The 19157-nt window shown below is 39.5% G+C and overlaps 1 protein-coding gene across 3 annotated transcripts; it reads right to left on the reverse strand.

Annotated features, from left to right (window-relative positions):
• Positions 1-3454: 3454 nt before the first annotated feature.
• NADK2 (NAD kinase 2, mitochondrial) lies at positions 3455-18675 on the reverse strand. Of its 3 annotated transcripts, none has more exons than XM_010153933.1 (11): positions 18593-18675; positions 18146-18234; positions 16837-16918; positions 15436-15519; positions 12928-13064; positions 11805-11883; positions 9329-9472; positions 7084-7139; positions 6947-7000; positions 6372-6495; positions 3455-3715 (listed from the first exon to the last, which is right to left on the reverse strand). In XM_010153933.1, the coding sequence occupies exons 3-11, from the start codon at positions 16905-16907 to the stop codon at positions 3577-3579; spliced, it is 888 nt and encodes a 295-aa protein (XP_010152235.1). In that variant the 5' UTR covers positions 16908-16918; positions 18146-18234; positions 18593-18675; the 3' UTR covers positions 3455-3576. The 3 variants fall into 3 exon arrangements, with proteins under 3 accessions (XP_010152235.1, XP_010152228.1, XP_010152220.1); XM_010153926.1 differs by having other exon boundaries at positions 9329-9468; positions 11801-11883; XM_010153918.1 differs by having other exon boundaries at positions 9329-9495; positions 11801-11883.
• Between the last annotated feature and the right edge of the window lie 482 nt (positions 18676-19157).

Consider the following 19157-nt stretch of genomic DNA (forward strand, 5'->3'; position numbering starts at 1 on the left):
ATGTCTAAACAATCAGACAACTAGGCAGTTTAGAGAACAGGGTGTGATCACCAATACGTGTAGGCTGAGGTTCAAAACCCTGTACAGAACTGGGATGGTAGTATGGCTTGAAGGAATAGTCCTGGAGTTGTTTTTTTAAGCACTGGGTTCAGCGTTGGAAGAGGACAGACGTTTTTAGTGCAGGTCTGTTGTCACGATGGCAGCGGTAGCAGACACAGAGCACAAGTGTCATCAGCAGGACCAGGGCAGGGATTGTCCCCCTGTACTGGGCACTGGTGAGGCTGCACCTCGAATCCTGGGTTCAGTTTTGGTCCCCTCACTGCAAGAAAGACACTGAGGGGCTGGAACGTGTCCAGAGAAGGGAGAAGAGCTGGGGAAGGGTCTGGAGCACAAGTCCTGTGAGGAGGGGCTGAGGGAGCTGGGATCATGTAGCCTGAAGGAAAGGAGGCTGAGGGGAGACCTGATCGCTCTCTGCAGCTCCCTGAAAGGAGGTGGTAGGGAGGTGGGTGCTGGCCTGTTCTGTCAGGTAACAGGACAAGAGGAAATGGCCTCAAGTTGCATCAGGGGAGGTTTAGATTGGATATTAGGAAAAACTACACTGAAAGAGTGGTCAGGGACTGGAACAGCTTCCCAGGGAAGCGGTGAAGTCACCATCCCTGGAAGTGTTCACGGCACGTGTAGATGTGGCGCTTGAGGACATGGTCTAGTGGGTAGGGTGGTGTTGGGTTGGTGGTTGGTTGGACTAGATGATCTTATAGGTCTTTTCCAACCTTTGTGATTCTGTAAGGTGCATCACTGACCTTTTCCCAACTGAAAAAAGTTATTTGCTGACTCCAAGCAATCCATACCAAAAACTGCTACAGAGACAAACTGAATGGTGAGAAGCTGAGCACATGAAACACTTTTGAAAGTTGAAATAAGGCACAGGACAGCTTCATGCATCTATTATGGTTTTAATTTTTATTACATAATGTATAAACACCACTTTTCTTAAAAAAAGCAAAGAATGACAGGTCTAGTTTAGCAGAACACAGTGTGGACTGGCACTAAACAAAAAGACAGTGGATTTGATTCATCAGGTGAAAGAGGTGCAGAGTTCACTGCCAGTCCGGGCAGATTAAATCAGTGTTAAACCCATACTCAGTCCTGCCATGGAATACTGTCTACCAGGTAAGTTGTCTGTACTGCAATCCTTTGTAACAAGGGATCCTTAAAAAGGATTCTACAATTCTTTAATGAAAACTTAGGTAGCTGCTTATTGTTTACCTATTACAGATCTCTGAATCATCCTATATATTGAAATCAAGGATTCACGAGTAAATGCAGCAGAAGGGCAATTTGAATACACACAAAACCAGTAGAGGCCACTCACGAGTAGGTCAAGTTCCCATTTTGCTCGGTCACTTAGGAATTTGACTGTGAAATCTCTTATTAAGCCCTAAACCAAATCATACTTCGGGTCTGTAGGGCCTCAAAAGTTTCAGCACGCCTTTCAGTTTTGGCTTTCGTAATTGGGAACGACAGGCACCTTTAAGAGTTATGCATCCCGATTAGACTAATCGCTCTCCACTAAAGTGTTGCAGCACACGAATGTCTCTAAGCAGGGGACAGTGTTTCTGCCATGAACTTGTCTGCGCAGGCATTCAAGGACACTTCCAATACCTAGATCTAACACAGTGGTAAAGTCCTAGGAAGTGGTAATTAGTGTTAATGGCCCTGGTGGGGTTTGTTGGTTTTGTTTTGTAGCATGCTGACTAGTGCACCAGACACAGGCACATAAACCATATACATATGGATTAGGAATAACTACAGCACCCTAGACTCTGTGCAGCCAACTTCCTGAAGATTAGTCTTTTGCATCTTTACCTTCAGATCAGTTCTGCAGATTATTTCAGATATTAAAAGCTTTATTCTGATAGTTCCTGAACTTACCAAGGTTTGAAAGACTATTTGGCTACTTCAGTTTTCCCGTTCTGGTCTGCACTCCTGATAACCCAAGCAGAGAGTGTAAATAACTCAATCTGCAGCACACTCAAAAGGTGAAATGTACACAAATAGCGAGCACTTATTCAAAAAGCTCCATTAATATCACATTTTCCTAGAATTAAATGGTCTGGTCAAATCAATTTCCCCTAAATTCTGTTTTTGCATGAATACAAACTCTTAAGTAGTAGAAGGAAAAAATCCTTTATCCCCTTTCTCCACTTAAAAAAAAAAGATCAGTTTAGATTTTATTAGACCTGAGAACATCTGTTACAGAAGTCTCTTCATTCCAGAGTAGTTTGAAGAAAACTCACTTTTGGAAATAGATCTGTAGTAGACAGGACAAAACGCGTATGTTTCAAGTCTTCACATAGAAGAGTTCCTGCTGTAGGAATCCTCATTTTGTCAAATGCTGCCCTCCCCTATGCAATTATCAGCACAGACTTTCAAAGGCAGTCATAGTTCACAGTTTCTCTAAAACATTATCCAAGAAGTCACTTCCTTTTCTATAATCAGAACTTTTTTCCTGTTATCAACTTGCTTACCTAACACATGATCAGAGGCATGTATAATTAAAATTATTGGCTGCCAATTAAGTATCAGTAGAATTCAGCAAAGGATTGGAAATGTAAACTTTCTGGGGAAGTTAAACACGTATACTTGCGAAACTGGGAGACATACAGGTATTAACTTGTGCTCCCACTACTAGCACCCAGCACATCTCATTAAACTCCAAACCATTCAACTTAATAAGGCCAAATATCTTTCTTAATGACAGTCACCTACATACACTACTCTGACTGAACACCCGCTAGCCAGCTAATCCATTCACTGAAGGAGTACATCTTCAACACGTTTCTTACAGTTTGTATATTCTTACCCCAGGGCTCAAGAAAACCCTCGGGTTTCAAGTCCCTCTCTAGCCAAAGTGAAAAGGTAAGAGCTACCTCATTCAAGATATGATTCAGCCAGCCTTTTACTTTTGATGTAAATCTACAAAGTAGAAAAAATACTGGAAGAGCAAAAAAAAAAAAAAAATTTGTCACAAGTTGTATGAAACTACAAAGTTGTAGATTTTTTCAAAAGCATACAAAAGGTTTGTATTTCCATTTTGATTACATCAAGATCAGGATTTACCAAAATCTATATATCCTTACATCAAATTGCTAGATTGTCAGTCAACTTTTCTACAAAAGTGTATGCATGAAGATGTTTAGTTCTATCAGTCCCAGACTGTTACTAAAAAACTGTACATCTGAATATTTAATGCTAATGACCTAACACCTGAACCCATCCATCTGTGTTTAAAAGGTGTTCTTTCACGTCTGCCTTACAGAATAAAATGTCAGTATCACTGAAGTTAGAGGTAAGACTTCAGATATATTTTTTTTACACCAGATGCAAAAAGAGCTTAAATATCAGGCTAAGGTTTCCCCAACCCAAAGGAATGAAAAGCAACTCAAGCTTCCTCCAAATGCTCTTGCATCCAAAAAGGCCAACTTCCAACATAATGCAGCATTGTGATGTGCTGTCTATCTCCAGGAGTTCCCTCTCTGGATCCAGAATTGTTTCAGCAGAAGACACTAAGCTCCTTCATTCTTCCAGCAGAACAGTGCACAGTGCATCCTCTGTATCGATCAGTATCGAAGCTATCGCCCCGTCATTGAACTCAAAAGATGTTCCTCCATCTACAACCATACACGCATCCCAACAACGGGAACGGACACAGACTCTGCAAAAAACCAAAAAGTTTTGGCAAAATAGCTTAAAAAAATATTAAGTATTTCACACAAGCACTTACGTGAACAAGACTGGGTCTTGGACATTCCTTGGTGTGGGTCAGTAGAAGCTTTACCACATAGGCGCATACTTAGAGAAGAATTTGGCATGGTAGTAAGAACTCGAATCCCCCGGTCTGTCAGTACTTTGTCCAGGCACAGCAGAGACTCCACAGGGGACTGAAGGACCTGTTCATATGGAGACTACCGCTCCAAGAATATGAGAATAGCCTATAATACCACACTTGATACCAAAAGCTGCAGTTTAGGCTTTTTTTTTTTTTGGAGAATGCTACTAATGATCCCATTTAATAATGACTTATTTAATCTTTCACAGAAAATTTTCCCATTACTTTTCTGATTCTAATGCATGGTCTTCATTTCCCATGGAAGATGCAGTTTCAACTAGCAATGCTTGAGATTCAGATAATTTTAATATGGTCTATCTTGTTACATTAATCATTTACAGACAGATGGGAAAGTAATTTAAACACAAAACTGAAGGTCAGAATGCTTGCCACACAACATAATAAACAGGTATTGCAGCATACTGCTGCCAATATTAGAGTTAAAACTATTGTATTTTTAAGCTAATAAATTTAAATTTAAGCTTATAAAATTTAATTTTTTTTAGAGCTGGACAGGACAGAATAAAGCTACTTACTATCTTCCTCTTCATTTACCTTGAAAAGGGAAATTAACTCAATCACTGGAATTCATCCTTTCACATATGTAGAAAGTGAGCACACTATTAAATAGAGGTCTCCAAACTTTTTTCTCATTGCTAGACGGGGACCAATAGTTATGCCAGAGCAGCTGCAAGCCTGCAGTCTCACATGGATGCACTTGATTGACTAGACCAGGTCCGAAGTCAGAAACAATGTCCTGACCTCCAAAATTTAATCAACAAATGTTCAGTAATGTAAGGCACATCTTCCACAGACAGGAAAAGCTTGGAAGCAGAGCCACAGTGTCAAAGCGTAATCAGTCTGCGCATCGCCAAAGCGAGACAAGTCTAGACGCTGCAGAAGAATGTGGAGGAACGTTCCACTCCTCCATTTCACTCTGGGCAGCTGCTAGGTCAGAAAAGATGAAGAACAGCAATGGGAAGGTGCCTAGTACCAAGAGCTAAAGGTCAACTGTGACAGGCAGCAAATGCTCCTTAAAAAAGGGAAAATGGTCAGATATCACTCACAGGTAGGCAGTCCGTTGCAGCTCTAGTATGGATTTTATAGTATATCCCATGCAGTGGGCTGCAAATAAGACAAGACTTACTCCTGCAGAACCCAGGGATGAAAATGCAGTTACTACCTCGTATTTTAACCTCTCCTCTTAGCACCTTCTAAGATTTACTCACCCTTCAGGACTCCCAGATCCAAAAGACTATGAAGCAATAAACGTTTAAACACATGACACATACACAATGGGCATCTAATATCGTAATATTTAGTCCCAGTAGCCAGACATGTCCTCTATTACTCGGTCATAAAATACTGTAACACTGATGTGGCTCAAAAGGAGAAGAATTTGGTCTCCTTCGAGTCAGAGCTCCTTTAGACATTTGTTTTTAGAGAAAAGGTTGAATTAACCTTTTATATTAATTAACACTGAGATACTGTATTGTTCTACACACAGTTATGCCAAACACACAACTAACAGTTGCATGTGTTTATATTTAATTGTGGCAAATCCAGAAAAATCACAGAATCATTTAGTTTGGAAAAGATCTTTAAGATAACCATGTCCAACTGTGAACCTAACACTGCCAAATCCACCACTAAACCATGTCCCTAAGCACCTCACCTACGTGTCTCTTGAATCCCTCCAGGGATGGTGACTCCACCACTGCCCTGGGCAGCCCCTTCCAAAGGTTTTGGTGAAGACATTTTTCCTAATACCTAATCTAAACCTGCCCTGGCACAAGGTGCCCTAAGGTAAAATTACTGAATTACCAAATAAATTAGTTTGGAAGGGCACATAATCCAACATTCCACCCAAAGCAGGCCTTACTTCAAAGGCAGATTAGGTACCTTAGGCCCTTGCCCGGTCAAGTTTTGAGTATCTACAAGGACACAGATAGCACAATCTCTGGGGAAGCTGATCATTCTCAGAGTGTTTCCTTTTTTAATCAGAATCTTACATCCTCCAAAATCATGGCTGTTGTCTCATATTCTGCTCTGAAAAGAGTTTAACTCGGTCTCCTCTGTAACTATCCACTGGTAGCCGAGGACAGCAACTGGATCAACCCTGCTTAGACTTGTCTCCTCCAGGCTGAACAAAAGCACTGTTTGAGCCTACCCTTTATACATCACCCGGTCATCCCAGTGGCCCCCTCCTGAATTCACTCCAGTCTGCTAACGCTTGTGTCTCGTACTGAGGGAAACGGCACACACCCAAAACCGGGCACAGTGAGATTTTTTTGTTCTGCGCGTGGATCGAACATTAAAAGGGCATAACACAATTTGAAAACATTTTCTTCCTGTTGTTATGAGAACAATATTCTAGCCCCTCAAAACACAAAGTAGATGTTGAAACACTTCAAGGGAAACTCCTGCATTATTCATACTTGGACAAACACACAGTTCAGAGACTGCTACAGCCAGCACTTACTTTGCAGAAAAGCCACGCTGACGGCTACTTGAGAAAACTCTGTTTACAATAGGTTCTCGAATACTGAAAAACATCTTTGGTTCTTCTGGACTGTAGAGCAGGGACTCATTGTAATCATTTGTTACTGTAAACAGAGAAATCAGCCGTTAGTTTTTCCCAGAGAAAAACAGTTCTCAGAAATGCACACTCCTCCAGGAAAGAACAGCTTCCCTACTGGGAGGGAATATTGAACCTTGCTACATGTTTAACAGCCTTCACCTGCAAAAAGAATTAATTTTATAGAAGATTCCTTTCAGTGCTATTGCATAATGAACACTCAACAGCTCTCTTCAGGTGACTGAACATCAAGTGTCTCATATCTTAAGAGGACTTAATTCTCCTGAAGATCTATATATACTAAAGTCTAAGTAAGAGTTTTCCTATCACATTTCACCAAATGTGCCTCAATAATGTTTTTAAGAAAGACTAATATTGCAAGAGTGCTAAAACACTAAAACCAGTGCTGAGTATTGAGAATACAAACAAAATGAACTGGTGAAAATTAGGATACCTTAAATCTTGGCATTTTCACTAACCTTTTTGTACTAGTTTGGTGTTCAATGGCATATTCAAACTTCCGTGCTTTTTAGCTGTTGAGCCAAGAGAAAGAGCTCCAATTAGACAGACCATTCTTTATGTAAACTTGCCCAGTAATGCCACACTGTTCACTTACCAATCTTAAGGATCTCTTCAACAGCTTGATGTGCTACTTTGTTAATATTATAGGACCTAGACAGAGAAGTAAGAGTCTTGTTTGCTACAAAATACAACTTGGGGGAAAACCAAAACAAACAATCTTGAATACAGATGAAGAAAACATGTTCAATATCAGGAAGAAAAAAAGAAAACATAAAGTGCTATTAAAGTGTGAGCTGCCAACAGTTTCCCTGAAAAACTACCTTAATTTAAAGCTTGGTTTGACATCTACCTGTGACTTTGTCAGCCTAATAATCCATTAATTGAAGTCTTCATTAAAGAAGAGCGTGATACACAGGATGCAGTTTCCTTATCAATAATACTGCTGCCTTAAAACCCCAGTAATTGCTGATCTAAGTCTGCATTAAAAAAACCTGAAGCGTAAGTTCCCCAGATTGTGTGTTTTTACCCCTCATATCCATTTATTGCTAATTAATTCCTTCTGTTAGTTCTCTTTTATAGGACCCAATACTTCTTGACAAATATTATTCCTCCTTGTCCATACGCTAAAGTGTGGGCTTGAATCTCACAAGAATCAGTGTGTATCAAAAAAAACCCTGTCAGATTGTAGACGCTTTTGTGTTTGTTGTATTTGGATGCACAAGAAGTCAGCATAAAGCCTCAGCCTGAACCAAATAAAAGTCCCCCTCCTGTGCCCAGGCTCAGCAGGGATTAAGTACTAATCAGCCTCTGTGCAGCAGGACTGCGAGCATCTCAGTCTCCTGGGTTGCAATACAGCTTAAAATCCTCAGTCCAGCACTGCTGTCGCAGCAGAATGCGACCTCCGACAGCAACAGGCAGCCGTGACATACCTAGCAGACTACAGAGCTGCTGAGGGTGGTTGTCCAAGGCTCTTTGCCTTACACTTCCTGCCTGCACGCCTGAGCAGATGCTAGCAAGAAACTCAGATGCAGAGTTTGAAATTTTTATCCTTCTCAACTAGACATCCCTTTATGCAAGTTTTGGCAGCTGAAGGAAGCATTTGGACATAGAAATGCCTCTCAGTCCAAGGAGGTCTGAAATCCCAGGAAAGTCCCTAAATCACAGGCTAAGGAAGATGACTCCAATGAGGCTTGGCCTCAGCTTAGAGAAGTCCAGTAGTACACACCGATTACAGCAATGATGAGCAACCCTAGAGTTTGGTCCCCGATTCTGGAATGGCTCCGTACAGAGTGTATAATCAAATGAGATGCATCAGAAGAGCTTTGAACTAAGCCTGCAGATTCCCAAGGTACCGAACGCTAGGAAAGTTCCCCTAGCAGTCTGCCAATTTCATCCTTGGCAGCCTCTAGGACTAAGTTATGCTGACTGAATACAAAATTCTGAATTACAATGAAGAGTAAAACCCAGTAATCATGGTTACAGCATGAATATTCATTTTTGAATTTCATTAAAAGCTTCAGTTTTAGTTCATAATAGTCTGTCACATAAATCCAGGGCCTGCTGTACAACTTTATAAGGACGGCCAGATTTCCAAATGAAAGAGGGTCTCACCATACACATCTTTCATATCTCAAAACTAAATTACTTCGACTTACAGGCAGTACTGCAGCTTGTTTAAACTGAAGTTAAGATAATTTACCCCTTTGATTAAGCTAGCATAGCTCTGCTTAGATATGCTTCTCTTTGTTTAGGGGAATATTTTGGCAAAGAGACTGTGCTCTTTCAATTAAGTCTGAAAGAAGCAAGAGGCTTAGAAGGAGAGTGGACAGTAGATGTGCCAGAGAACACGATGTTGTTTGCAAGTACATGTCTTCCCATTCTTCTTACAACTTAGATTTTTATAAATTTTCTGAGCTACTTCACCTAAGTATTTTAGTATTAGCCAGCAAGAGTAGCTCAGAGATCCCCGCAGTATGCCCTACACATCAGAGCAGCATCTCTTTCTCTCACCACCCCAACCATTTATCTTTGTGCGCGGCATGCACCCTCTTCCACCAAAATTACACCTAAGGTAAACTTCCGTCTCAATGCCTCAGTTCCTCAACCCTTCAACGCTTCTCTCCATAACTTCTCTCCATAAGGCGAGGGGTGCCCTGCTCTTTTCATACACCTGAGACAGCTTTAAACCACACCAACAGTGAGAAGATTTGGACGTAACTGACATGCAATGACTTACCATTAGCCCAAAAGTCTCAGAATGGACAAGATGCTTACGCAAAACAAGTCCATCTAGCTTATCTGAAGCAATATTTTATATCAAAGCAGCAACATATACTTACCATGCTTTTGATCCTGTTCCAGTACACACATTAAGCCCTGAACTCTTCTGTTTTTCCCAAGGACCATCATCAACTGATATTTCATAATAGGAGGCCCTATGAAGCGAGAATTTAAAACTGGGTTTGCAGGACTTAAAGTTCTCCCTGAATAAGACAGAACACACAGCCTTATCAGGCACATAAAAATTTAGAGGGGCTGATTTCAAATGTGGATGACAATTTCACAGGCTTTGCACAGTGTTTTTGATTTGGCAACCACTTTTGATGCACTGCTTTGTTGCAATTTTTGTAATGGACAGAAAGAGATTTGCAGCATGAACTTTAAGGCAGTTTTTCTGCAGCCACTTTGCATATTAAATTATGCACAAAGAACTCTGTGGTTCATCTGGGAATCAGTTTTGTACACAAGCAGGGTTTGCTGGACTTAGAAATGAAACTACGAGTACATTACCTTCCTTGCATAACTGTAGAACTACCTAAAACCTATGTTTATGCTGTGATTTGGTCTCATAAAATTGCATCAGGGAACACTACAAGGTAAGGCACTCCAATGTCAGTAAACAATCACGTGACTTCAAGCTGAATTCTTGATCTCTTCAGTAATTAAAAATCCACTGTGATTCTTCACAAACAGTTTTAGTTTTACAACAGTCAGCAGGCTTAGAGTTCTCTCCAGGGCAAATTCTTCCCAAAACTCAAATGTATTAAGTCTTGGGGCAAAATCATCATTCTGCATGGTATTATTTACATATCAGGGGATTCCTAATGTTAGGTTTAGAGAGATCAGCCTCTCTGTAAGCTACAGAACATCCAGGGGTGTATTTTTGAACCAAAGTTCAAAAAACGTTGATGTTTATAGTGCCCAATTCAAACAGTATGATAGAGTCTTCAGATTAATGGATACACTCTTAGAAAAACACCAGTCTTGCTGAACACAGTGAACCTGAGGTTCACCTTTCTTTGTACAAGGAGCTGACCGAGCTGTATTAGGTGATACTGTATCAACTAGGAATATACCTCTTGAATATTTGGTGTCAAACAGATTGTTAGTAACTAAGGGCATTTTGTGTACTCACTCTTGAGACCATGGGAAGATGAAAGAACTGGAAGCAAATTAAGAACACAGGTGCACAACTTGATTCAGTTGAAGATAATTTTTGCAAGCTGTGTATGAAAGTTGGGTGTTTTTTCCCTTCAACTTCCTTTTTTTAACTGACGTGCAGAGTAAGACCTTAAAGCAGCACCTGGAGTCATTTTGTCTTAATATGTGTTAACAGACTCATATAGTTGAACCTTACAGAAGACTCATCTGTGAGCCATCATTATTTAAGGATCTTTAGTGTAAGGTTCTATTAACACAATATTGATTACTAGAGGTTTTTTCCTACAGGCATTGTGTTCCTCAATGCTTCTCAAAATATACTGGAACCAAAGACCAGTCTTTGCATTTGTGACACTCAGAGGGCCATTATAAAGTATTGGAAAGCAGCTTTGTGTTTCTCTATCACTACATGTTAAAGAAACTTTAGAATCTTGATAAAATCAGGTTTATTTAGTAGTGAGCAACATCTGTATCTCTTTGAGACTAACTCCTTCTGCCAGTCTGAGGCTGCAGTCCAGCTGGAAGAGAAAGCACCCACGGAACATTTACACTGTTTCCAGCAGCAATCACAGTGTCCCAGGCACTGTACAAACACAAGATGTCACATTCTAAAGTTTTAGGTTTGGTTGTGTGTTTTTTGTTTTTTGTTTTTGTTTTTGTTTTTTTTAAAGATACAGAAGAAAGGGAAAAGGGATATAAAATAGAAGCAAAAGTTTGGCCAAATCCTGACCAAGGATCACATTTTAACTTCTTTCCTGCAGCCCAAATCACATTCCCAGCCTCCTCCTTGTTATCACTTGGCTGGCAGAAATGCACTGATCTTCAGGACAGAAAGGACAGTCAAAGGTATCCTGGATAACACAACACCAGGATTCGATACAAGTGCGTTTCTTATTTTCCCCACAATAACAAAGCTTCTACCAAAGGCAGAAGCTACCTGTGCCTCTAATGACAGAGAGGAAGGGAAAGGAGTACGTGGTCATGCTAAAAGCTTACAGAAAACATTTAAGAAAAGATACAGGACAGGAGGCAGTTTAAGGACAGATATTTAAACCTTCAATCCACTGTAAAGACAGCAACTGAAGGCATTTGTTCACGTGGGAAGTAACCAGGACAGGAGTAGAGGAATGAAGATGAAAGAAAAGAGCCAGGAATAATGAAGGATGTAAGAATGGCTGGACAGGAAGATGGAAAACCAGAAATTAACATCACTGCACTTAAAACTCCAAAAATACACTTTGTAATCACCAACAATACAATGAGTTATGTAATAATGACAGCAAAGCCATCCCATCACTGACTGTCCATTGCAATAGCATAAAAGGAAATTAAAGACAATTGTGCCCTGTCGCAACAACAAACAATTAAACATACCTGGATGAAAGAGATTCCCCAATGAAGACTTCATTCAGTGCTCTCACTGGTAAAAGATGTGGACCAGAAATGTCAGATCCTGCAGATATTGAACATTACAGCTTTGAATCACAGCTTTAAACACCAAATTTTCAAAAAAAGTTCACAATTCATCAGAGGACACACTCTGCTGCCAGGGTTTGTATTCTATAGATGTATTGCTCCATTTTCTTCAAGGTCTCAATTATTCACTGATTTAGTCTGTAGCCAGTCACTGTCCTTTATTGGGACTCCAAATATTTGAACCAAGGTCAATAAGGCAACGACAGTTATGTTCAGACCTTGCTTCCCCTGAAAACTCACAGGCAACCAGACTGACTGTAGTCTTCTCTTCTGCCCGTCACTGTTCCAGCCTTGTTAAATTCACTGACAGTGACTTAACAGACATTTCTGATAAAATGTAAAGAACTAGAACTTTCACCACAGGGTAATTAAAGGGGATTAACAAATTGTTCATGTTGACTAAGGACTTCTCCTTGACTGAGGAAAGACAGTGCTGGACACAGGTTAAGGATAGAATCATTCATCTTCAATCCACCAGAAAACAGTTTAAAGTGTCTGACGACCAAAGAATTACCCTGGAAGAGATTCTCACTTCTAATTTCTCATTTGCTTGCACCAGTCTGTGACCATGTTTTTCAATTGTGAAGTAACCTACCTCAAACTCAGCACAAATTAAGAGCGTGCAAGTCCACACAGACACTTCCAGTGTGGACCAGCTAAACACATGGTAAAATGTTCCTGCAGTAACTCGAAGTGCCTATAGTAACCCTAAGAGACAGCATTTTAAAAAAAGCTCAGTTATTTTGCCACCAGATAATACTATTTAAAAACATCTCTAAATTAATTGCTAATAGCGAAAACTGGTTCTAAATGTACAGCCCAGACAGAATAAACATAAGAGAAACAAAAAATATTCCATTATAAAAAAGCTTAATCTTGGTCTTCAGCTAACGAGAGCTGCCTCTCCCTGCCTCGCAAATACAGCAACAGACTTCCAAGTATTTAAACACTCACAAATCTTTATATCCTATTCGAAGTTATCAAAACAACGTGACTACATTCTTGTCAGATTTTAACCTACTTTGATCCTGGAATCTTTCATTAATGTGAGCCCTGCTGTGTTGCTCTTGGCTTAGCTGCTGTTCATGTAAATCTACAGGGGTTGGGTTAATACCAGTTCCTTCAAGATACAGTCGAATTCTTTGCCGCCACTGCCACCTTAGAGAGGAGAAAGGAGTTGGTATCAGTAGCTGAAATATTCATCACAGAATCAGATAGGATCAGAGTCTTCACTCTCAAAGCAGAGCATTTTAAGATTAAAAGTTGCATATACTCAAAGTCACATTTAACGTTTTAAAAACTTCCACTATCTTTTCTAAATTTAGAAAGCTAAACATACTAAAATGTAAATACTTTACACTTACCAATTTGCTACTTAATGTTTTTCATATGTATAAGGTGAGAGGACACTGGCCAAAAGTAGCCTACAAACATTACAGATAACTCACCTCTTTAGGATGTGACCCTGACTTATGAATTCATGAGCGGAATTTACATGGCACATCATGCTGTATTTTTACCATCTTTTGTCTGTATTTGTACATGTCCAATAAGGAAATGCTATTCACATATATATGTAAGGGCCACAAGTATCTTCTCATTGTAAGAATCTCTCCCAGCCTAGGAACTTTAGAATGCTTAAGAGGAATTCAAATGAAAAAACACGGAAGTATGTAAAAGGCATTCTTAAGCTGTTACAACATTCAGATATTTTATTTCTTCACAGAGCTTGTAACAATTCCTTTTTCCTCTTACAATTTACAGATTTTATAAAACAAAACAGTAATAGCAGTTTTGATTAAGAAATTGAATCACAAGGCAGTGTTATGAGCACATCTTTTTCCAGTTGATACAGTTGATACCTGGGGGACAGTAACCAGCTTATGTTTCCTGAAATTACAGCAAAGACTTGTGCTTTATATGACTATGTTCATAGTTTTTCCTCATCATCATCCTTGAAGAGCCTCATTCAACACATCCTTAGTGTAATTATCTATCAACCTGTAAATTCCAAGTATGCTTTTAGGTAGAAATGTAGGCAGCATGCAATGAGTATCATTATGCTAGTCTCCTTACAATACTCATGCTAGAACACGTCAAAACCACTACAAAATTAGAAAATGGGACTGCACCCCTATTATACCCTATTCTGAGATCCTGTTACACCATCAACCATCAAAAAAAAAAACCTCCATGGGTAGTCTTATACAGTTTATCCTTTATAAACCAATCATGATGGTTGTTTCATGGTACTACAAAGTAAGTGCTTACACAGATTGTTGCACTGAAATGGCTGACACCTCAAGGCTAAGGAGAAAAGACAATTCCCCTTTTACAGCCTTTAGCACCTCACTGTTCTTAGGCACCTCCAGGCCAGAAGCTCTGTCAGACAGGCTGATCCCATTACCCACCTATTTCAAAGTTTCATTAGGGCTTACAAAATCTGAAAACTGCCAGTTGAAACACCCACTTGGAAAAGTAACCAGGGAGATCCTTTCTCTTTCACCTGGTGAGGCTTCAGCTCCATGATGAGCAACAACAGGACTGTCAGCCACAAAAATACAACAAAGCATCCAACAAAACATTAAAAGTGCCTAGATTATCAAGGGAGGTTAACTGCATTAGCACTATCAGCTTTACCTGGCATGATGAAGACTTAAAAGCTTTTGTTTTCTAAGTCTCAGAATATGTGAGCTGAAAGCACCTTTTCAGTTATCAACACCTACACCTTCAGTTATGTATAATCAATCCTGACAACTGTATTCACCTCATTCTAGAACTTTTCTATATCACAAATACAGTTACACTTCAAGCTACAAATCAGATATGCTATAAACAAACCTACTGCAATATATCTTCATATGAATGACTTTTCTGTTTGATGGCTTAAGTGTTATGGAATGTTAATACACCACAGAACCATGTCCCTTTTTAAATCATTATTGAAGAATTCCTCCCTAGTCTATCCTTTAAAATTCAGCTTGCTTCCTTCTTAATTCAAGTGAGATTCTTCTACTTAAATATCTAGTATTAAAAACCTGAAGCTATTTTCATCATAAAGAAAAGCTTTGCCTTACACTAGCCTGTTAACAAAATTTAAGCCACTCTACCTTAACCACCAAACCTGAGATGCAACACACTGACCATTTCCTAACTCTATAGGCTTCATTAGCTCCTATCAGTATGGCCCATCACTGTACTACATATGATTTTGAGTGTTAAAATATGTAAACCAATACACCCCTTTGCAAGAACGCAGTTCCTCATTTATGAATTTGATAAGTCAGAAAAGAAAATAAATTACTGAAGGTCAAAACTATTTTTGCTGGAACTGGAAGTCAACTTTATCCTTTGCATTCCAATCTCACTCTTGACCACAAACCCATTCCTTAACATGGTAAACACCTATACAGAATTCATGATTTGAGGCATTAAGATTTTACTAATCATCATCTGCTCCTCAGGAATTGCACATCACTAAGTATTCTCCAAACATAATATTGGAAAATCAAAGGTCAGTGAATCCTACCTGAACTCACCACGATAAAGCTTCTGTAATGCTTCAGGAAACGAGTGTGTGTATCTCACAGGCAAGCATAAGTGACCCTCAGACCTGGTAGAGAAAAGGACAATGAAAATGACAGTGTGACTATTCAGATTTGGTACCTTTCAAAAAACCAAACCAAAACAAACCTCTTTCTGTTACATAAGGCAAGTCCCACTTCGACCTCTACAAACTTGTACTATCCTTACACTGCTGCACACCAGCAACAACACAACTCTCCCGGCTCCTGGGGTGTATGTGTGCAACACATAGGATATTTCTCCCACATTTCACCTGAAAACTGGCTGTTCAGCTAGTAATCATATGTAGGGACTAATATAGTTCCTGTCTCCGTAGATCTAGGCAAGGAATTCAAGCCTCCAAGTTAGAAAGGAAAATTTCCTCCATTTACACACAAGACAGTGATACGATACAGGTAAGCAACATGCCTAAGACCAAAAGCATCGCATGTCAAAGCCAAAAGACTAAACACTGCTCCCCTTTCATAAGTGATATTTGATAACTTGAAGCCACTTGTTATTTGAACCCTGCTATTCAGGCTTGATACTGTAGAACATCTATTCACAGCATTTGAAAAGTTTTGGAAGAGAGTAAGGTATGGAAGGAATTAGAACTTTTGGCCAACACTTTCTGATCTACTAAGGTTAGATTAATGGGCAATATCAAAAGCAGAAACCTAAATCTGGAAATCTCAAATAGACAGAGCCTTGGTGAACTCGGAGTTTTACTTGCCATCCATTTGAAGGTTATACCAACCAGGCAGTGCTAATATGCTGCATCCACCTGCCCAAATCAATCTTATGGCTAGGTGGATGCAACTTGTGTGGAGTTTATAATAGGACAACTAAATGCCATTAACAGGCTGAGAAGACTGCGTCCTCTGAGGTATGACACGGTTTACATGAAGAAACCAGAACAAACTTCTTCATCTGAGGCCCTATCAGATTTCCAAGAGGATGTACCTTCTTCATAAAGAAACCAAGTTTCTGCGTGTTCAGGCACCACACTTGGTTGCTTTTAGGTCCCTTTACCTGTCTCTGTTGTTTACCACCATTTCTAGCCTCAAGCTTCTGGATAGCAATGCAAATTAACTAGCTGCAAGTGCTGTTACACTGTGTGTGGAAACAGCTGTGGCATTTTAACACAGCCATGCTTATCCAATACTACTTAATGTCCTCTCAGATGAGACAGGACAACTGATTGTGGAAACTTTTCTAATAACAACAGGTCCACCCCATATCCACAGTCCACTAAAACAGACATTTGTGCTGCCAAATGCTACAGGCATGCATTATGTGTCATGAAAACAGATGGGTATTGTGCCTGATATTAAATAAAGCACTGCTTTTCCACAAGTGTTTTTACCTTTCAGGATCAGTATTTACTCCAATAACCGGTTTAGATTTATCAAAGACCTTACTGGCTGCCAACAACATTGTACCATCACCTACAGAAAAAGCAAGATAAAAGTTAATTTCACTTCACATTCTAGTATCCCAAACAAAACAGTCTCACATGTACTGCAGCATCACCACTACATGCTTTTATATCAACAGCCATCAGGTAAGCTGCACAAAAATAAAACAGGACCGCAAAACTACTGACACCTTTCAAAGCAGAGTAGTGACCACTGAATTCTGCAAATGCGATTGGAAAAAGTACTGCTGACCTGACAGCTATACATTCCCAGGCTTTTGGCATTTGGCAGAAGCAAGTTTGGAAAGAGATTTATGGATATTTCTGTATGTTTATCAACCAGTAAGAGAAATTCTTTAAGAAAACAAATTTAGGAAGTATTGCTAATCAAAGCCACATGAGACAGGAAACAATACCAAATTTTACTGTGCATCACATGAAAGCGAGGACTTTAGCTCCATCTCAGTTGTTCTCATAGAAGGCACAATTTAAAGGTCATATTTGACCCCAAATAAGCACACTTGGAAAACAAGCCTTAGATAACACCGTTGAAGTAGAAATCTTTAAGTGTCACTGGTTTCTTCAGATATTGATACTCTCTTGTTAAACAGAAGGACAAATATAACCTGAATCAGTCTTTGCACAAAGATACAAATTCTGAAAACCTCAGATGATCTACCACCTCACAGCTGCTTAACTCATACCCGTGACAAATATTGCCACACCCAAACTGGCACTTTAATCTCCATCTTAGAGGAGTTCTTTGAAATCTACAGGAGTATATTAGGATGCCTCGGGAAACGTATATATTTTCCTTTCTACACATTCTGTGTGGTAACCAGTAGCTAAGGCCAAAGTGGACCAATAGGGAGGATGAAAAGGCAGAGCAGTGGTCAAGTCCAACTGCCACAGATGTATACTGTACAATATATGTATACAAAACGTATGTACAATCACATGACAGCAATCATTTTATCCTCTTTAGTTGAAAACTCTAGTAAATTCCCCAGTATAAAACTGTGGAATTAAAAAAAGCAGCTATGTGCTGGGATTCACTTCCCTGGTGCTACAATTTTAGACACTAGTGGTCAAGAGGTTGGTCACAACCACCGCATTTTGTAATATTTTCTGACAATCAGATAAGCAATTTGTTTTCAATATGCATACCTCCAGATGCTTCACACAGTGCAAAATATTCTTGAAAACTCTATCTATGAAAAAATACTGAATCAGATACTTCCCTTCCATAAAGTCGTACCTCCTGCCGATATAACAGCATCTGCCCACCGAACTGTCTCTTCATTATATTCTCGACGTTTGACAAGACGAACTTCTATCCTCTCGTTCCTATAAAGTGCAGAAAAAGTCTTAATGTGTCCTCTATTGTTCCTTGTCACATCCTTCTGAAGAACTGGCATGTAGTTAAGGACTAATTACAGCAGTATTTGGCTTATCACCATTTGACACAAACAAATCCTTTACATTTTTTTCATTTGTGTTCCAGACAGTTACACAGCATGTCAGTTAACCGGACTGTGCCAGTTCACATTACGATTGTGTCAGGAATGACTGTTCATCCGCATCATCCTGTGTTCAGTATTCCTGTTTTATTAGAGCTTGTAACACAAAGCTTCCTTTCGTTGTTTTACACAATCCATGGATATCTGCACCGTGCCTGAAATTCTCAACACCCATACATTCTTACCGTAAACTGTCTACAACATGCTCCACGTTTTTTGTATGAATGCGATGTCGCTCCAGCAGACCAGCATAGTTAGATCCCTTCAAGGCAAGCTGTAAGACATAAATTAATTTTGTAGAAGTGAATCACTACAGTAAGTGCTCTTGAGTAACACAAATAGAAGCTATAAAAAGCACGTATTTTATCTCAGTAGGGACATGTGCTTTTACAAACATTCCATTAATTACATCTCCATATACATGCCAGTCAGCTTACACTGACCAGTTCATTTAATGAGTTACATGGCCACAGCAGTCAGGAATCAAAGGCCTTTTAAGGGCTGTACACAAATATGCAAACAAGTATGCGACGCTGACTTCTATGCTACCTGAGGCACTTCATTTTCTCTGAATCTGCTCAGCAATTTAAACTCCAGGTAAATCTACATAGAATAGTTACACTAACTATACTCCTGTCATGTGCTAAAAGCACCCACACAGCTAATTACCTTGTGAGTTACAAACATTGTATTATGGAGAAAGAGCACAACAGGAAAAGTAACAGGAAATATAATAAAGAAAACTGGAAT

This window comes from Eurypyga helias, unplaced genomic scaffold, assembly GCF_000690775.1.
Source record: "Eurypyga helias isolate BGI_N326 unplaced genomic scaffold, ASM69077v1 scaffold24260, whole genome shotgun sequence".
NCBI classification, from domain to species: domain Eukaryota; kingdom Metazoa; phylum Chordata; class Aves; order Eurypygiformes; family Eurypygidae; genus Eurypyga; species Eurypyga helias.

Bases quoted from the DNA above. Each gene is read 5' to 3' on its own strand.
- NADK2 (XM_010153918.1), bottom strand. From the start codon at position 16,907: ATGTTGTTGGCAGCCAGTAAGGTCTTTGATAAATCTAAACCGGTTATT. The intron at 7,001-7,083 runs GTAAGTGAACAG...TTGGCTCAACAG, and splicing joins TGAAGAGATCCTTAAGATTG to CTAAAAAGCACGGAAGTTTG. The intron at 3,716-6,371 runs GTAAGTGCTGGC...GGTTTTTTGCAG, and splicing joins CAGCGTGGCTTTTCTGCAAA to AGTCTGTGTCCGTTCCCGTT.